At 41.5% G+C, this 20,642-nt stretch overlaps 2 protein-coding genes across 4 annotated transcripts in view; both read left to right on the top strand.

The window, feature by feature from the left end:
• Nucleotides 1-7,010, top strand: part of cfap61 (cilia and flagella associated protein 61) — a 58,535-nt gene extending 51,525 nt beyond the window's left edge. For 2 of the 3 annotated variants that reach the window (XM_088324680.1, XM_088324681.1), the window contains 2 exons: nucleotides 2,004-2,088; nucleotides 2,148-7,010. In XM_088324680.1, the coding sequence (XP_088180806.1) occupies nucleotides 2,004-2,088; nucleotides 2,148-2,294 (232 nt within the window). In that variant the 3' untranslated portion in view covers nucleotides 2,295-7,010. The remainder of the gene's footprint in view (nucleotides 1-2,003; nucleotides 2,089-2,147) is intronic. The other variant, XR_015848238.1, reaches the window with a different exon arrangement.
• Nucleotides 7,011-7,446: 436 nt separating this feature from the next.
• On the top strand, nucleotides 7,447-9,580 carry insm1a (insulinoma-associated 1a). The gene has a single exon (XM_088324926.1). It carries the CDS (start codon nucleotides 7,808-7,810, stop codon nucleotides 8,864-8,866), a length of 1,059 nt encoding a protein of 352 aa, XP_088181052.1. The 5' UTR covers nucleotides 7,447-7,807; the 3' UTR covers nucleotides 8,867-9,580.
• Nucleotides 9,581-20,642: the final 11,062 nt, after the last annotated feature.

Below are 20,642 nucleotides of genomic sequence, written 5' to 3'. Positions count from 1 at the left end.
TCAAAAAACTCTACTGACTTTACTCAACTTCGTTACTTCAACCTGGATAAGACTAAATTTTGGGGGGCCATAGATCTGTGTTGGGACCCATAGATTTTTGAGCATGCGAGTTTCTTTTTTTCTCAGCTTTTCACTATTTTTTCATTTTGGTATTTTTTTCTTTTTTGTTCTATTCCCCCCTTCCTTTGAGTCGTTTTGTGCACAATTTTACATAATATTTGGTCATATAGGGATGAAAGAAGCAAAAACAACCCGAAGAGCCGTTTAGGACTTGAAAGAGCCGGTTCCTTTTAGTGAGCCGAGCCGAAGAAGCCGGTTCTCAAAAAACTCTACTGACTTTACTCAACTTTGTTACTTCAACCTGGATAAGACTCAATTTTGGGGGGCCATAGATCTGTGTTGGACCCCTTGGATTTTTGAGCATGTGAGTCCCGGGAACCATCACTTTTCACAGCTCAAATGAACACTGAATTGATCCAAAATGCGACCAACTTTTGGGTCCTGACCCACCAGTTGAGAAACACTGCACCAGCACACTCCCAAATGCCCCTGGGTCCCCCCGCCCTCGCCTCAGCGGTCAATCAATGTTTTTTAACTGCTGCCGATGACCCGTCAGCCCCACAATGACTTTACGAGTTCTTCACTATAAGACAGCTTTTAAGGGGGGGGCACTAGTTGCAATCGGGTATAGTCTGCGTGGGGGACGCTTTTGTCTCGTCTGTCCTGCTCCATCCACAAAGACCAAGTGGGGGATGCATAAACAGATTAGGAGGCAGGGGACAATAGGCGAGCATGTCTGGATAGAAGGGAGGGGTGTATTTGTATTGAAACAGAAACAGAAACAGGTCACCTACTGCTGACACACACAAAATTAGAGTTCAAAACAAGAGGACAATGACACGTCCGGGCTATCGTGGACACGCGAGGTTTCCATACGAAGACGTTTCTTTCATCGAATCGTTGGCTTCAACACGCGTGTTTTCCTTGCCTACGCGATCTTCCGAAGAATTTCTCCGCCGTTTTTTCGTGCCGGAATGATTGCCGTTGTTATCACTTTCTGTATTATGTTTCGACTTATTATTGACACTGAAGAAATTACTGATTTTGTGTTGATTTTCACCTAACTGTTTTTTCGGAGGCATACTTAGCCTTCACCTAAAATCGACGACAAGCACCACAACAATGACGTCATCTCGAAGCAACGAGATCGGCGCGAGACCAAAACAACAATGGCGGATCTGCCTGACGAAAAGTTTGGAGTGCGGTAAATCTTTGTTATGAAAAAAAACAACGTAATCGGGTCATAATGACAATTTTGTGTCAAAAACGTTGCGTCCCAGGGACGCAAGTTGATTTGAGACAAAGTGTCCCCAGCAAAAATCATGTGTCTAGGACGCAGGGACGCGGGCAAACCAGAACACTGTGTATATATATATATATATATATATATATATATACATATACCTACATATGTATTGTCTTGCAGGCCATATAAAATGACATGGTGGACCACAATTTGCCCGTAGGCCATTAGTTTGACACATGTGCACTTCACAACACATGGACATTTGATGGTCGAATTATACACGCTGTCCCTTTAAAAGCATATTTGATTTTGATTTCAGCTTGATATAAACCAGTGAAAGTGGAACAAATTAGGCAGCACGGCGGAGAAGTGGTTAGCGCGTGTGTGGCACAGTTCTAAGGTCTTGGGAACCTCCTGTGTGGGTTCAAATCCAGCTACCGGACTTCCTGTGCGGAGTTTGTATGTTCTCACTCCCAAAACATGTATGTCAGGTTAATTGGCCAGTCCAAATTGTCCCTAGGTTTAAATGAGCGAGCGAGTTGTCTGTCCCTGTGTGCCCTGCGATTGGCTGGCAACCAGTTCAGGGTGTCCCCTGCCCACTGCCCGAAGATAGCTGGGATGGGCTCCAGCACCCCCGCGACCCTACTGTGGATAAGCGGTGCAGCTGATGAGATGAGATAACAAATTGTTGTTTCAGCTTCTTCAGGCAGAGTTGGTGTTTGGCCATCTTTCACGACCGTTTCGCCGACTTTGAGGAGGAGCTTCGCCAGGGAGACGTCAAGGTTTGTCGAGCCTGACCTTCGAATTTTCGGCTCATATCGACCATTGCGATGGTCCGCAGGTCGACAGCGAGGAGTCTTTGGACGCGCCTCCTCGGGACCTGATGAAAAACCCTTCCGGCAACGCGGCGTTGAGGATCCACGCCGCCAAATATTTGTCTTTTAACCGCAACCTGCTGCCCATGTTCCACTGCCCTGGTGGATTGTGAAATCATCAAACTGCGTGAAGTATTTGAGAATTTTAATAGGGAGTGTCAAACTCATTTCTGCCACATTCAAAGCAACATACTTGACAATGTTCCCTGTCATTTTCCTTACGGGTCTGAGCGTTCACACAAAGTCAGTGAGCAACGCTTGAAACAACAGTGGGCAACAGCAATCCCACGTGTGGCAACTAAGTCATTAGCAAACATGTCCAAAACTTGACATCAAGTTACATTTTGCTGAGTTTCCGGTAATGCAAAATTAATTTTCACTTTTGAAGGAATTGACTACAAACGTCATTTGTTTTTACAACAATTCTTTCACAAGATTTCCATTTCTTTTTTTTCCAAGTATCTTTTGTCGCATTATACTAACATTTTTGGGGGCTTATTGATTCGGTTGTACGATACACAACTGTATTTAATCACATTTTTTAGTGGAAGTACAATGTTGGCAACAAGATTGACTTGGTATCATTGGAAATGATTTGAATGCAACACAAACTTTTTCTTCTTTTTTCCGTGTTTTTTTTCTACTTTTTTTTTAATTCCTTTAAAAAAAAATCTCATTGTGTTTATTTTTTCTTTGCTGTTACTTTTTTTATTTTTGTTCTCTATTTACTTTTTTTCCTTTGTTTGTTTCTTTTCTTTTTTTCTGTTTTTTTTTTCTGAATTTTTCCTTCTTTTTTATGTTCTTTTTGTTTCTTTTTTTCTCAGCTTTTCACCACTTTTTCATTTTGTTATTTTTTCTTTTTTGTTCAATTTCCCCCACTTCCTTTAAGTCATTTTGTGCACAATTTTACATAATATTCGGTCGAGTAGGGATTAAAGAAGCAAAAACAACCTGAAGAGCCGGTTGGGACCCAAAAGAGCCGGTTCCTCTTAGTGAGCCGAGCCAAGGAAGCCGGTTCTCGAAAAACTCTTCTGACTTTACTCAACTTCGTTCTACTTTGACATACCGCATTAGAACACAGCGTCAGGGAAACCCGTGTATTTTTACCTTCATACACCGTAACTTTGACTTAATTGGCTTCTTAATTAGCAAATTCGAGCCCTGATTTTTGTGAGCCGGCTAGATTTTCTTGTGTGCGGAAAAGCTCTGGGTAGTGCGCAATTACGCACACACGGAGCTTAGAGGGAACATTGACCACAGCCAATTTCTCCCCTTATGATTGCAATTCTCCTTATTAAGCGACAATAAACCTTACAAAGACAATGTGGCACGTAATTACAAAAAACAACTTACCCTGACGCTGTGTCCTAAATGCGGTATTTTGAAGTCGAGTCGAAGGAGAACGAAGTTGAGTAAAGTTAGTAGAGTTCGTCGAGAACCGGCTTTGGCGTACCTAAATTATATTTGGGAAAATGATATATCAATTTTAAGTTCCACAAATTTATTATTGGGTTACATTTCAGCTGTATGCTAAATAGGCTCTCATTCTCTTTTTAATCCAAAACAAACAGCTGGTGCCATGTCAAAATACCTAGCCTAAAGTCTTGAATCCTGCAAATAGCTTTAGCGCCATTGTCATTTTTACCATTTTCAAATCAAGATCTTACAATAAAGTGATATGAATTGAAAGAAAGAGTATGTAAGTGTGTCAGAAACACACACACACAATGTTCCCTGTGATTTTCCTTACGGGTCTGAGCGTTCACACAAAGTCGGTGAGCAACGCTTGAAACAACAGTGAGCAACAGTAATCCCAAGTGTGGCAACTAAATCATTAGCAAACATGTCCAAAACTTGACATCAAGTTACATTTTGCTGAGTTTCCGGCAATGCAAAATTATTTTTCACTTTTGAATGAATTGACTCATGTGCGATTGCCTACAAACGTCGTTTGTTCTTACAATTCTTTCACAAGGTATCCATTTCTTTTTATTTCCTGATATCTTTTGTCGCATAATATTAACATTTTTTAGTTGGTTGTGAAATACACAACTGTATTTAATCACATTTTTAGTGGAAGTACAATGTTGGCAACAAGATTCACTTGATATCATTGGAAATTATTTGAATGCAACACAAACTTTTCTTTTTTCCGTGTTTTTTTTCTACTTTTTTAAAATTCCTTTAAAAAAATCTCATTATGTTTATTGTTACTTTTTTCTTTTTGTTCTCTATTTACTTTTTTCCTACGTTTCTTTTTTTTACTTTTTTTCTGGCTTTTTTTCTAAATTTTTCCTTTTTTTCTCTTCCTTTTGTTTCTTTTTTTCTCAGCTTTTCACTCCTTTTTCATTTTGGATTTTGTTTTCTTTTTTGTTCTATTCCACCCTTCCTTTAAGTCATTTTGTGCATCATTTTACATCATATTTGGTCATGTTGGGATGAAAGAAGCAAAAACAACCCGAAGAGCCGTTTAGGACCCGAAAGAGCCGGTTCCTTTGAGTGAGCCGAGCCAAAGAAGCCCGTTCTCGACGAACTCTACTAACTTTACTCAACTTCGTTCTACTTCGACTTCAAAATACCGCATTTAGGACACAGCGTCATGGTAACCCGTGAATTTTTACCTTCATGCACTGTAACTTTGACTTAATTCGCTTCTTAATTAGTAATTTTGAGCCCTGATTTTTGTGAGCTGGCTAGATTTTCTTGTGCGCTGAGAATGTGCGCGCAGCTTAGAGGGAACACTGCTCACACACATCCATTATGAATACGACGGCTGTTTTGCATGACAAAAACTTCACTCGTGTGAAAAGGAAACTACGTTAAGGGTCAGGGGTCACGTGGCTAAGGGTGGGGGGTCGTAGGGCGCGCGTGCCAATTTTAGATTGAAGTCTCACTTTGTGAAAGCTTCTTATTGTCTCTTAGTAATACTGCTGGAGTATGTAAGCTCCCAGCGTGCCAACAATAGCCAGAGGGCGCCAGGGGGACTGATTCCCTGATCAGGAACACCAGGGGCTCATTAAAATTTCAGCATTTAAAGGGATACCCCAATTCTAAAACATGCAAAATGTAAGAAAATAGTACATGTTTTTGCATTATATCTATTTACAGTGAAGAAAATAAGTATTTGAACACCCTGCTATTTTGCTATTTCTCCCACCTTAGAAATCATGGAGGAGTCTGAAATTTTCATTGTAGGTGCATGTCCACTGTGAGAGAGATAAACTAAAAAGAAAAATCCAGAAATGCCAATGCATGAATTTTTTAACATTTTATTTGTGTGGTACAGGGTATTTGAACACCTGTGTATCATGTAGAACTCTGACCCTGACAGACCTGATAGTCTGCCCATTAAAAGTCCACCTGCACTCCATGCATCATCTTGAATCAGATGCACCTGTTTGAGGTGGCTAGCTGCATAAAGACAGCTGTCCACCCCATACAATCAAACTTGTAACATGGCGAAGACCAAAGAGCTGTCCAAAAACACCAGAGACAAAATTGTTCACCTCCATAAAGCTGGAAAGGGCTACGGAGCAATTTCCAAGCAGCTTGGTGAAAAAAGGTCCACTGTTGGAGCAATCATTGGAAAATGGAAGAAGCTAAACATGACGGTCAATCTCAATCCGAATGGAGCCCCATGCAAGATATCACCTCGTGGGGACTCAATTATTCCAAGAAAGGTAAGGAATCAGCCTGGAACTACACGACAGAAGTTGGTCAATGACCTGAAAAAAGCTGGGACCACCGTTTCCAAGGTAACTGTAGGTAATACACTAAAACGCCATGATTTGAAATCATGTATGGCACGAAAGGTTTCCCTGCTTGGACCAGCACATGTCAAGGCCCGTCTTAAGTTTGCATATAATCCCTTTAAAGACAGCATGGACAGATCCTCAGCGTTGGATCGTTGACGTTCCTGTCCGTCTGCTCCACTCTCCAAAAACCTTTGACGGCTCTTTCATGAACAGGGTTGGGAGACGCTGCCCCACTTACGGACGAGTTATGTTCTGGACGTTCGTTTCGTAAGTTGAATTTATTCGTAAGTTGCTTCAGTGCTATATTTTGTATGTTTAGGGTTTATAGAAGGCTGTTTAATGCTTTTATAAGTAGCCTGTATTGTTTTGTACTAAAAAAATAAACATTTCATAAAATAATAGGCTCTATAAAGATAAATAAAAATAGGTTTAACTTACTTTTGGGAGATGCACTTCAAGAGGTCCTCCTCCGTGGTAAAAAGTGGCCAAAAATAAGCGTCCCGACCATTTTCCCAACCGCATTAAGCTTTCTTATTCCTTTTTCATTTCAAAAGAAACAGCTCACCTGTTCCTTATACTTTACAGCAACCATATTGAATGGATGCACGAGATATTAAACAACAAAAATTTCAAAGTTCTTAGCGCCCTGGAGATAGTGTAGGCGTAGAATGTGAGGTGCGCATGAACAGGGTTGGGTAGGGTTACTTTAACTCGATTACTTTCAATTACTTTTGGATTACTCCAATAGCAAATATGCTAATAAAAGACAAAAGAAACTAAGTATGAATAAAATGACTCAATTTTGTGCAGGTGTCATGGTCGCCTTGGTGACCGGTCTGCCCCGCCCCCTGGGCTCCAGCTGAAGCAGTTCAACTAATTGCGTGTCTGCTATTTAAGGCTTGATTGTGGGTTTTGCGGGTGCTGGCTCATTATATACCTTTTCTGTTCTGTCACGCCTTGTCCTGTTTAGTTGAGTTGGAAGAAACCTGTGTTTGCACGTTTTTGTTAAAGCCTGTTTGTTCTGTCTTGTCCTTGAGTTTTGGACAACTTTTATTTTGGTAAATAAAATGTTTTGATTGTCACACAATTGAGTTCTCCCTTCCTGCCTCCGTTCTGGTCCGGTCACCCCTTCCACCTCGTGACAGCAGGCTTGGGAGTAACGGAACACATGGAACGGCAAAAATGATGTCGGCAAGCTGTTTGGATTGATTTTCATTTTGTTTCTGTCGCATTTTATGTTAGTTTTGCCGGATGTGCATATTGTGCTAAAATGCTAATTCCCCTTATAGAGATCAAAGCCAGGAGAGAAAGCTTACCACGTGTTGTGAGTCATGATTTTATTCATATTTGGATATCTTCTCCAATATAAGTCAGTAGTTCTTCAAGACTCTAGTCAATAGTTCCTCAAATCAACTTGAAGGACTAAATCAACATGCGATTGTGATAAAGCCGAGGCATACGCGCGTCTCCAGTAAGTCATCCAAGCATGTAAAAATGATGCTGTGGCGTGTGCCTGGGTTGGGGCTGTTAGCAGGAGGGGGTGATTTCTCTTGGGGGAGTCGGCCCTGTGTGTGACACAAACACAGACAAAAGCCCTCAGGTACATCTGCTTTGCAATCTGCCTCCCCTCACGCCTAACACACACACACACAACCTCCTTTTCAAAATCCAACAGGGAGTATAAGGAAAGAGGGCGGTTGGGGTGTGTGACATCCTCTGATTGGTTGCTTAAGAAGAAACAGGGATGGAGGGAGGGATTCATGTAGCCTTATAACAAGTGCAGTGGTTGAGAAGCAGCAGAACCTACTGAGACAGGACCTCCTCCCTGAGTCCCACCTTCCCTTTTCCAAAAAGTGCCTTGAGCCGTCAAGATGCCAAGAGGCTTCCTGGTTAAGAGGAGCAAGCGGGTCAACCTGGTGTCGTACCGCTCGCGGTGTGAGGATGAAGAGGAGCAGAAGCCTCCAGGACATGCATCGGTGCAGAACCATTGGCTGACGCCGCCCTTATCCTTGGCGGCGGCTCCAGAACGGGAAGGCAGAGCAGTCCGTTTCGGCATCCCAGAGGGGGCCTACAAAGTCCTTTATAGTCCGACCCGGCCGGGGAGCGGAGAGCAAATATCTGAGGGACACTCAAGTTTGGGATTGGCCTCGCCAGTGACGGCCGAGGCCTTCCCTGCAGCCGCTGCCGCGCTCACCGCCTTGGGTCACCTCTTCAACATGGGCTCCAGCACCGCCGCCAAGAGAGAACCAGAGTTCAAACGCAAACTGGCCACCAAGAGAGCCAAAAGCATCCGAAGGCTGCACTTTGAGGACGACGTCACCACCTCGCCCGTTTTAGGTCTGAAAATCCGGGCAATTCCGGTAGAAGAGCGCCGGTCTTACAACTGCGGTGACGCCAAACACCGCTGCGGTGAGTTCATATGTCAGCTCTGTGGGGAAGCCTACCCTGACCCCTTGGGGCTGGCTCAACACCGTTGCTCCAGAATTGTCCGGGTGGAGTATCGCTGCCCTGAGTGCGACAAGGTCTTCAGCTGCCCCGCCAACCTGGCATCGCACCGCCGCTGGCACAAGCCCAAAACTGAACAGAAAGGCCGTCAGGAGGAGGTGACGCCCGGTCTCGGCCGGTCGGAGTCTGGTTCTGAAGAAGAAGAGCCACCTGAAAGCAAGCAACATGCCTGTCTACAAAAACAACTTCAAGTCCCTGTCGACCTGAGCGGAAACGCCAGGACGCGATTGTGCTCGACGTGCGGCGAGCCGCTTTCTGGCGCCCAGGCACGTGTACCCGACTTCGGTCTGTCAAGCGCCTTCCGGTGCAAACGTTGCACCGCCGTCCTACGCTGCCACCCGGTCGAGGACGGGAAAGTCATACTGCTAAATCTACCGTCCCGGCACAGCAGACGCATGGCCGATTCGTCTGCTTCGTGTTTCTGAGATCCGCGTTACTGCAGGCACAAATCCATGTGTCTAAATGTTGAGGATACAGATGCCACTTTCATTTTATTTCATTTTTTATTGTAGTTCACCAAATGCATCAAAATCTCATACCAGTCAACAGGGTTGGGTAGGGTTACTTTAACTTGATTACTTTCAATTACTTTTCGATGACTCCGATACCAAATATGCTAATAAAAGACAAAAGAAACTAAATATGAATCAAATGACTCAATTTTGTGCAGGCTTTGGGAGTAACGGAATACATGGAACGGCAAAAACGATGTTGGCGAGCTGTTTGGATTGATTTCCATTTTGTTTCTGTCGCATTTGATGTTCGTTTTGCCAGAGATCAAAGCCAGGAGAGAAAGCTTACCACGTGTTGTGAGTCATCATTTTATTCATATGTAGTTTTTTTTGTCTTTTATTAGCATATTTGGTATTTGGTAAAAGTATTTGAAAGTAATCTAGTTAAAGTAACCCTACCCAACCCTGCCAGTCAACCTCAGCCAATTCCCCTTATTAATTGATAATAAACCTGTAACAAACACAACGCAGCAGTCCTTTATGAATAGTAAGACTTTGTATTTATCCACCCTTGCATTTTAAACTGTTTTTGATACCCGTTATTCAATCTCCTACCTCTACAGACTGCCTTTTGTTACTTCCCTTACAATTCCCTTCATTAAGCGATAATAAACCTTACAGACACAACACGGCGCCTATTTACTCACAGCAATGCAGAGTATGTAGAATAAAAACAAAGAATTTATGGAAACAACATGCGGGGGGAAAAAAATGCATGATCGTGGATAACATTTGCTAGTATACCATAACAGTAATCTACAATGACGTTGTCTGCTAAATTGTCAATTTGAAGTGATAAAAAATTACGGGGAAAATATATGTTAACAGGCATGAAATACGTGTTGTTTTTTTATTGCGTCTCTATACAGAAACCCAAGTCATTTTCTATCAAATTTAGTACAGGTTCTTATTAACAATGCTCTCCAGTATGCAAAACCCTGTGTGTCTCTAAAAACCTGGTCAGCAGGCTAAAAATTGCCCCTATGCCATAGTTTGTATACCAATTGTCTAAACGTTGTGACAACTCTTTGTCCAAATTGACCTAACCACAGGTCTACAGAGGACAGTTACAGTTAAAGAGGGATGCATATAAAGAAGCAATAAAGGAAGCAATGCAATGTTCCCTCTAATTTTCCTTACGGGCCTAAGCGTTCACAGAAAATTGGTGAGCAGCGCTTGAAACAACAGTGAGCAACCATAATCCCAAGTGTGGCAAGATAATTCACTATCAAACATGTCCAAAACTTGACATCAAGTTACATTTTGCTGAGTTTCCGGCAATGCAAAATTATTTTTCTATTTTGAATGAATTGACTCATGTACTATTGCCTACAAACGTCGTTTGTTCTTACAATTCTTTCACAAGATATCCATTTCTTTTTATTTCCTGATATATTTTGTCACATAATATTAACATTTTGGGGGGCTTATAATAATAATAATAATAATAATAATAATTTCCTTTGTATTGTCATTCTTTGTAAGAACGAAATGTCGATACACCTGACCCGTTGCAGCCGCAGCCAACAGAGGGCGCCGCCATTTTACCAATGTTATAAGTCTTAGAGTCGGTTGTAAGATACAGAACTGTACTTAATCAGATTTTTTCGTGGAAGTACAATGTTGGCAACAAGATTTTGATATCATTGGTAATTATTTTAATGCAACACAAACTTTTTCTTCTTTTTTCCGTGGTTTTTTTTCTACTTTTTTTTAAATTCCTTTAAAAAAAATCTCATTGTGTTTATTTTTTCCTAGCTGTTACCTTTTTCTTTTTGTTCTCTATTTACTTTTTTCCCACATTTCTTTCTTTTCTTTTTTTCTGGCTTTTTTCTAAATTTTTCCTTCTTTTTTTTCTCTTCCTTTTGTTTCTTTTTTCCTGAGCTTTTCACAACTTTTTCATTTTGTTATTTTTTTCTTTTTGGTTCTGTTTCCCCCCCTTCCTTTAAGTCATTTTGTGCATAATTTTACATAATATTTGGTCATACAAGGATGAAAGAAGCAAAAACAACCTGAAGAGCCGTTTAGGACCCGAAAGAGCCGGTTCCTTTAAGTGAGCCGAGCCGAAGAAGCCGGTTCCCGACAAACTTTACTAACTTCACTCAACTTCGTTCTACTTCGACTCGACTTCAAAATACCGCATTTAGGACACAACATCAGGGGAACCCGTGTATTTTGACCTTCATGCACTGTAACTCTGTACTTAAGTCGCTTCTTAAGTAGTAATTTCGAGCCCTGATTTTTGTGCGCTGGCTCGATTTTCTTGTACGCTGAGAATGTGCGAGCAGTGCGCAATTGCGCACGTGCGCAGCTTAGAGGGAACACTGAAGCAATGTGTTTGCTTACCTGCCATTAGCATCATTCGTTAGCCTATTAGCAAATAGAACTACGTCAAACGCTAAAAATGTACAGAGTAAATTCAATGTGCTTACCTGCCATTAGCATCATATGTTAGCCTATTAGCATGTGGGTTCATGTTAAAAACGGACCAAAGTAGATCTCCTTTATAATAAGCGTTGAATTGTTTACCTGCCATTAGCATCATTGACTCACCTGTTAGCATAGTGACGTGTATTTAGCTTTAATAGACTTGAATCTGTAGATCGGATAGTGGCAAAATACCGTAAACGAACTAGCATTACCAATGTTGCCTTCGTACTGGAACTGCTGTAAAATTGCCTTAATGTTCTCTTATTTATTATGAAGCTTTGACTTCATGTATTTATTTGCAGGGTTGGGTAGGGTTACTTTAACTGGATTACTTTCAATGACTTTTGGATGACTCCAATACCAAATATGCTCATAAAAAACAAAAGAAACTAAATAGGAATAAAATGATGACTCACAACACGTGGTGAGCTTTCTCACCTGGCTTTGATCTCTAATAAATCCAAACAGCTTGCCAACATCATTTTTGCCGTTCCATTTGTTCCAATACTCCCCAAGCCTGCACAAAATGGAGTCATTTGATTCATATTTAGTTTCTTTTGTCTTTTATCAGCATATTTGGTATTGGAGTCATCCAAAAGTCATTGAAAGTAATCCAGTTAAAGTATCCCTACCCAACCCTGTTTATTTGTATGTCTGTGTATTTATTCATATAAATTATTACTGTGTTTTAAATATAGAAAACACCTTTACTATGACTTTCGAGCAATCAATTGACGCCTGAATGCAATCAAGAGCATTTTTTGTTCATTTTGCGTTTTTGTGTGTAATCATTCTCACTACTATTTCCAAATAATGTTGCTGAATGTCCAAAATGAATAAAAACCAAACTGATAAAAATTCTCGGTGTACAGTTGCTGACTTTTTTGTTTACATTAAAGGGACACTGTGTAATATTGGGCCATTAGATGTTGCTGTATTGTGTATTTCAACCAAAATAACGCTACAAAGCAAAAGAATGAAACTACAGAGATTTAAAGTGACCTAACCGCACCATTTTTCTTCGATCCCGTCTGTCCCGTCCTGTCCGGTATCTTGCTCGTGCAACCTGTATCAGGTATCGATCCCATCTGTCCCGTCCTGTCTGGTATCCGCTCGTGTATCCTGTATCTGGTATCGATCCTGTCTGTCCCGTCCTGTCTGGAATCTTGCTGGTGTATCCGGTATTGATTCCGTCTGTCCGGTATCCTGCTCGTGTGTTCAGTATCCGGCATCAATCCCGTCTGTCCTGTCCGGTCTCTTGCTGTTGTATCCATTATCCGGTATCGATCCCGTCTGTCCTGTCCTGTCCGGTATCTTGCTCGTGCAACCTGTATCAGGTATCGATCCCATCTGTCCTGTCCTGTCTGGTATCTGCTCGTGTATCCGGTATCTGTTATCGATCCCGTCTGTCCCGTCCTGTCTGGTATCTTGCTCGTGTATCCAGTATTGATTTCCTCTGTCCGGTATCCTGCTCGTGTGTTCAGTATCCGGCATCGATCCCGTCCGTCCCGTCCTGTCCGGTCTCTTGCTGTTGTATCCGGTATCGACCCCGTCTGTCCCGTCCTGTCCGGTATCTTGGGCTAAAGCTTGAGCATGAATTAACTTTCAACATTAACTCCAAAATCGTCTCCTAAAGTTAATTTACCAAGGTACTGCTCCGAAGGCTATCTTAAATGTTTTTTTTTTCAATTATCATCTTAACTTCTAATGTTTTATCTTTCTAATTTTAGCTTGTGTTTAATACTTTACCTCAAACATAAATTGGCATAAATTATCGCCTAAGTTTCCAATATTATCTTACATCTTATCCTTCTAAGGTAACTTCACAATTTAATGCTAATCTTATCTTGCAATAATAGCTTTAATGTTTTTAGATTTTTATCCTTGCTTCCAAAGTAAGGTAATGCTAAATTTAAATTCCGTCAGCCCCTTACCTCTGACATTATCTTCAAAGTTAGCACGATTTATCTTCTAAGTTCCAAGGTTGTCTTGAATTAGCTTCTTAGTTAGTTTCCTTGATTACATTTAAAAACAGAATTATTCAAGGAGAAACCGTGTTCATTTGAGCTGTGGAAAGTGATGGGTCCCGGGGACTCGCATGCTCAAAAATCTATGGGTCCCAACAGAGATCTATGGCTCCCCAAAATTTAGTCTTATCCAGGTTGAAGTAACGAAGTTGAGTAAAGTCAGTAGAGTTTTTTGAGAACCGGCTTCTTCGGCTCGGCTCACTAAAAGGAACCGGCTCTTTCAAGTCCTAAACGGCTCTTCGGGTTGTTTTTGCTTCTTTCATCCCTATATGACCAAATATTATGTAAATTTGTGCACAAAATGACTCATAGGAAGGGGGAATAGAACAAAAAAAAATACAAAAATGAAAAAGTAGTGAAAAGCTGAGAAAAAAAGAAACTCGCATGCTGAAAAATCTATGGGTCCCAACAGAGATCTATGGCTCCCCAAAATTTAGTGTTATCGAGGTTGAAATTGTAAATCAGCGACAAATATATCATATAAATCTTCATATTCATTCAGTTTTAATCATCACACTTAATTGGTAATACAAAGCAGTTATCACTTCCAGATTTTTCAGTTCACAACAATATTCAGATTCAGATTCAGATTCAGATCTACTTTATTGTCATTCTAGTACACGTGTATACAGAACGAAATGTCGATGCATCTGACCCCCACAGTTTCCTTGAATGTACAGATATAAATAAAGTTGTATTGTAATTGGCTACGTATAGTATTTTACCATAGTGCCAATAGTGCAAGAAGAGTAGCTAACCAGATGTGCAAAATGGGCAGTCAGGTTAACAAGTCAGGTACACAGTAACATTAACACTGTAACAATAACGCTGTAATTACCATAGTGCAGAGAGCAATGTGCAATGAGTGGCAAGCTATAAAAAACTGCCAGTAGTGCAAAAAGTCAGATTAGCAGCCGTTTATTGTACATGATACAAAATAATATTGCTGAAATAATTATATTAATCTATATTTTTATTCAGTTTTAATCATCACAGTTAATTGGTAATACAAAGCAGTTATCACTTTAAATTTTTTAGTTCACAATATTGTACACTATACAAAATAATATTGCTGAAATATTTATATATTCTTGCAGTTTTAATCATTACAATTAATTGGTTATACAAAGCAGTTATCACTTCAAATTTTTCAGTTCATATATTCTTCGTGGTTTGCTGTCCCGCCCTAGTTGTAATGCCTTCTCAAAGTCCAATCCATTATCATCCTCCTCAAAGTGTCACCAGGAATATAATTTTGTCCATTTGGGCAGAAAAGTCCTTTTCTTGCTAGTATTCTTTTGTTTATTTTCTTTCGTCGAATCGTTCGCTTCAAAACACGTGTTTTCCTTGCCTTCGTGGTCTTCTGAAGAATTTCTCCGCCGTTTTTTCGTGCCGGAATTATTACCGGTGTTACCACTTTCTGTGTTATGTTTCGACTTACTACCGTCACTGAAGAAATGACCAAGTTCTGGTTGATTTGCATTTAATACCAACTGTTTTTTCTGAGGCATAATTCTCTTTCACTCGACAACAACCAAAACAATGACGTCATCTCGAAGCAACGAGATCTCGTTGGCCGAGATCGGCGCGAGACCAAAACAACAAAGGCGGATCTGCCTGACGAAAAGTTTGGAGTGCGGTAAATCTTTGTTAAAAAAAAAAAAAGTAATCGGGTAATAATGACAATTTGGTGTCAAAAACGTTGCGTCCCAGGGACGCACGTTGATTTGAGACTATGCGTCCCCAGCAAAAATGATGCGTCCAGGACTGAATAGACTAAAGAGTGACAGAAGTCGAAATTGAAAAAAAAAAAGCTAAAAAAAGAAGAGCGGCTCTTTTAATTAGCTTTGTCACGGAGAAGGCGATTAAGCTTTCCCTAATCTGAATTGTGATCTGCACTTCATGGCGGGCGGTCGACCTGATCATCCGAGCTCACCTGCGCCGCAACACACGACAACGCTGGATAATCAAATTTTCCGCCGTCCCAGGGCAGCTGCAGGCGGATTACTGGAGCACTTTTTCCAATCAACAATTACAGCAGTTTCTAAAAAAATTGGACATCTTGTACTTATTAGGTTGGCATATTGTCCCTATAAGCAAATTTAATTACAGTCAGAATGAAGGCCACGTATTGACAAACAAAGGGCTGGTCTTCAGACAATGGCAGGGTATAATAGCCAAACAGCTGTGACCAATGTTCCCTCTGATTTTCCTTACGGGTCTGAGCGTTCACACAAAGTCGGTGAGCAACGCTCGAAACAACAGTGAGCAACGGCAATCCCAAGTGTGGCAACTAAATCATTAGCAAACATGTCCAAAACTTGACATCACGTTTGATTTTGCTGAGTTTCCTGCAATGCAATTTTTTTTTTCTCTTTTGAATGAATTGACTCATGTACGATTGCCTACAAACGTCATTTGTTTTTACAATTCTTTCACAAGATTTCAATTTCTTTTTTTTCCTGGTATCTTTTGTCGCATAAATTAACATTTTTGGGGGCTTATTGAGTCGGTTGCACGATACTCAACTGTATTTAATCACATTTTTAGTGGAAGTACAATGTTGGCAACAAGATTGACTTGGCATAATTGGAAATGATTTGACTGCTGTTTTTTTCATTTTTTTTTTAATTCCTTCAAAAAGAATCTCATTGCGTTTATTTTTTCCTAGCTGTTACTTTTTTCTTTTTTTTTATGAAATAAAATGAAATGATCTGCATTTATATAGCGCTTTTCAAGTCAAGACTTCCCAAAGCGCTTTACAATCTGCTTCACATTTCCCAATAGCAGCCATGCAGCCATGTAAGGCGCTAACCTGCATATTGGAGGCATTAGGGGTTTAGTGTCTTACCCAAGGACACTTCGACATGTAACACGGAGGAGCCGGGATTCGAACTGCGATCTCTTGATCCCAAGACGAGCGCTCTACCTCCTGAGCCATTGCCGCCCCCGTGCATGACCAATCACCAGAACTCTGCAACAGAAGGAGGGGACAAAAGCAGTTGGGTATCTATTAGGACAGACACCTGAGCCACATGTCACCGGAGCATCAGACAGTTTCCGTAGCAACTGAAAACAACTGATGAACGTTAATTTTCGCTTCCTCGAAAAAGGACTGATCATATTCTTTTGTGTCCTGTGATTCTCTTCCAGTTTACTTGTGCCCTGGTTGGCCCACAGGAGAATAAGCATGAATGTGTGCGTTCAAGCAAAAAAAGCATCTATAGTTTTCCTTTTTTTTAATGTATGGGCATGTTTGGTCATGCCAATACTGATTTTGTGTGCATGTGTGTGTAGATGGGGCCATACAACAAGAAAATTAATGACGGTTGGATGGATTCATGCCTGTGGCAGCATAATTGAACCTCAGAGACACTGGAAGCCATCTTCATCACATGATTATCTTGGAAACTGAACACTGTACTATAAAAAAGAAGTGTATAATTGAGCCGTATTTTCATAATGATGATCACCTCATCTCAGTAAGTCCAACAACTAGAGGGAAGATCTTAGGGCCGGGCCCAACAAAGGTCTGTCACAGACCAGAACGGACACTGGACTCAATTGCATGCGTTTCTCAGATTTTATTGAAAGAGAGTGAGAGTAAGGCTTGCTTGATTGCTTGATCTGAAGACTGGCGGAAAGCGGGATCGAGCAAAGCAGGGGGTGACACTTCCGTGTCGGAAGCAGGCAGGCGGGAATGGCACGTCGTTTGACCAGGGCTGGAGATCAGAGGCGATGTCGAGTTCGTAATAGTGGTCATAGGCAGGCAAAACAGGCGTAGTCAGGTTCGGAAACGGGTCGAAAAACGGGAATCAGGCAGGAAACAGGTTTTAACAGGGAAAAAGTCGGACGGGAATGCCCACTGAGTGAAACACAACAGCTCGCAACGATCTGACCAAGTTTGAACTGAAGTCGGGGGCTTAAGAAGGGTGTGGCCACCAATCAGCTTGTCCGGACTGTTGGTGCCAATCAAGCTGCCACAGGGCAATTATGACAAGGTCTGTTGTACAAACAGACTTTTGTTGAAACTGGAGTGTACTGGGGTTTGCAGTTGATATGATAAAATCGAGCAGACAAACTAGAACAATCAGAACACCACTGAGATACAAAGTATAACCACTGAATGAATGGATACATTGAAACATCAAGTGAATACAACAAAAATTAAATACTTCGTTCAAATCTATGGATAAGCATAAGGTGCATTTATTATGACTAAATGAACTGATGATCACTGTCATCTTGCCGTGATGGTGGAGGAAGCGAGCAGAGTCTGTCGCTTATGGGTGTCCAGCTGATGAGGGACCTCCGGAGGGCTTTTGGAATGGCAAGAGCCACACCGTAAAGGCCGGTCCGACTCTCTGGGCCACTCCAGATGTAGCAATGGTTGCCAGCTGTTGTTTCACCATTGCCTTGCCATCGTACTTCACAGAGCCCTGCCAGGGTGATGTTATAGCGACAGAGCTCTCGGGACAGCAGGGTGGCAGCTCCGGGGCGAAGGAGTGTCTGGACATTCCAGGTGGCGACACGGGTCTTATGACAGAGGTCGATCCGTACTCGTTGGTCGGGGGCAGGCTGGGGTCCGTTACCGTGTTGGTCAGTCCGGTTTCTTTCTCTGGTCAGTTTCATAACAAAGGGGGTTTCTCCTGGGTGAGTTGTTAGCCCTTCGCAGGATAGTCGGTTGGTGGGGCTGCCACCTCACAGCGTACCGACACGCTGGGGTCTTTGTTTGTCTGGAACCTACCCCGGAGACCGGCCCGCCACGGGTGACCCTACCAGGAGCAAGCTCCCGACGGTATCGCTCTCCAAGGTCACTGGAACACGCAAGCCCCCTCGCCGCATCAAGGCCAGACCCATCCGAGGGGGAAAAGAACAATGTGATTAACAAAACAAGGATGTGATGATTACATAATATAACTAACGATGCTTGAAAAATCATGCAATCATAACTACTCATTCAGTGACACATTTAAAAAAAGTCTAGAAAAAAAAACTGGTGTCCAGAATATTCTGCCATTAAATAACTATAAGTTCATCTCAAGCCTTTTGATTCTACCAATATTCTAATCACCTAAAATCCAATGAGTTTATTTGTTGTCCTGCATTGTTTTGCTCTTTGATATTTTTTTTACGTTAAAGTTCACGTCCAAACATTTGAAAATTATGAATACAAATAATTGCAGATGTGCTTCGATATCCTCAGGTAAAATAATCCTGCAGGGAGAAAAGGTGGAAGAGGGACCTGTAACCTAGCACCAGTGCCACAAAGGTCCTGATGCTCCCTCAAGAAAACACACAGTAGGTTCTTGTTCATTCAACAGCAATGGCTGCCTGGTGTTTCGATTGAAAAATTACAATCAAGAAATGTGTTTATACAGTTGTGGTCAAAAGAACATAATGTCATGGCTCTCTCGAGTTTACAGTTATTTCTACAATTCTGATTTCTCTGATAGAGTGATTGGAACAGTTCTTGGTCACAAAAACATTCATGAGGTTTGGTTTATCATAGGTTTACAGAAAAAGTGATCACATATGTTGGATCAAAAATATACATACAGCAGCGCTAATATTTGCTAATGTAACGACCCTCAATCATGCGCGACACAAGGTTTCACAGTCACTGGGTTTATTGCCTGCATTCAGTAAACAAAACAATACAAAAATCAGGGGCATCTGTTCACGACTGCAATCATCTTCAGCGCCATGCAAATTAGCTGAAGCTACGGCAAGCAGACAACATGCGAGGACATTAATAGTGAAACTTTAATAATAACCATGAACATAACTTTCACACGTACCTGCATTCAGTAAACAAAACAATACAAAAGTCAGGGCATCTGTTCAAGACTGCAAATAATCTAAAACATTAAAAATACAAAAACGGGACATCACTCATCAGGCCCCACCTCGTGGCGTGTTTGCATCAAAACATCGTTTCAAGCTGTATTACTTTACTTCTTATTTCGTGCTTTATTAATATACATCATTTAGCACAACTTATATATCTTTATATACAAAAATAATTTGTGAAAGCAGCTCCTATATCTAGCAAAATATGCATTTTTTATCCAACTGATATTGGGCACATCTTACCTTCAGCGCGATGCAAATTAGCTGAAGCTACGGCAAGCGCTGAAGCCCATAAAGTGCCAAACGAAAAAGACAGTCGCAGACCCCCATGACTTAACATTGAATGTGGTACCGGAATATTAACAGTAATACAACAAAAACACAGATTTTGTGAGAATTAAAAAAAACATTCAAAACAATCAAATTTCAACTCTGTTACAGTTGCATTAATTGGCGAAGAATTATGTCAGCTCCCTCTAGTTAACGCTCAAACTAAGAATATATATATGAAAAAAAAAATCAAATTTAATCGATAGTTTAAATATCCTTCCAAATATCTGCACCGCTTATACTCAGTAGGGTCGCCGGGGTGCCAGAGCCCATCCCAGCTATATTTGGGCAGTGGGCAGGGGACATGCCTGAACTGGTTGTCAGCCAGTCGCAGTGCACACAGACAACTCACTTGTTCATTCACACCTAGGGACAATTTAGACTTGCCAATAAGCCAGACATGCATGTTTTTGGAGTGTGGTAGAAAGCCCATGCAGGCTTGGGGAGAACATGCAAACTCCGCACATGGTGGCCACAGTAGCTGGAATTGAATCCTGGACCTTTGCATCGTGGCACTGTGCACTAACCACCCAGCCGCTGTGCTGCCTATAGTTTGCCCTAAATATGTTTTTTTTCATATTTTTTTTTCTTTTTCCGATTAGGATGCGCTAAATAACACACACTGGCACTGCCTTTAAATTGGTGCTTCAGGATCACTTTAAATTGTTTGAGGCATTTTTAGTCTTTACAAAATCCGCTGACTCATCTCAAATGGTCCTTTTCCTTGGTATCACCATCAGGCAGGCGGTCGGAAAAAGACAGGACAATACAGAATATGAGATGGGCATCAATCATAAGCTTTGGAACAGAAGTGTGTCTTAAGCCTCGATTTAAAAACTTCCATTGAGGTTGCAGATCTTATCTCCGGAGGCAGGGCATTCCATAACACCGGGGCCCAGATGGAGAACGCTCTCGAGCCCGCAGACTTCTTGGCTCTCGGAGTCACCAGTAGACCGGCATTTTCCGAGCGCAGACTCCGTGCAGGAACATAGGGGGAAATCAAATCGGAGAGATAAGAGGGTGCAAGTCCATGCAAACATTTATATGTT

Source organism: Urocampus carinirostris, chromosome 20 (genome assembly GCF_059441175.1).
Source record: "Urocampus carinirostris isolate Australia breed hairy pipefish chromosome 20, RoL_Ucar_1.0, whole genome shotgun sequence".
NCBI classification, from domain to species: Eukaryota; Metazoa; Chordata; class Actinopteri; order Syngnathiformes; family Syngnathidae; genus Urocampus; species Urocampus carinirostris.
Note: the sequence above shows the minus strand (reverse complement) of the source record. Positions and strands in the feature narration are given on the sequence as shown.

Bases quoted from the DNA above. Each gene is read 5' to 3' on its own strand.
- insm1a (XM_088324926.1), top strand. From the start codon at position 7,808: ATGCCAAGAGGCTTCCTGGTTAAGAGGAGCAAGCGGGTCAACCTGGTG.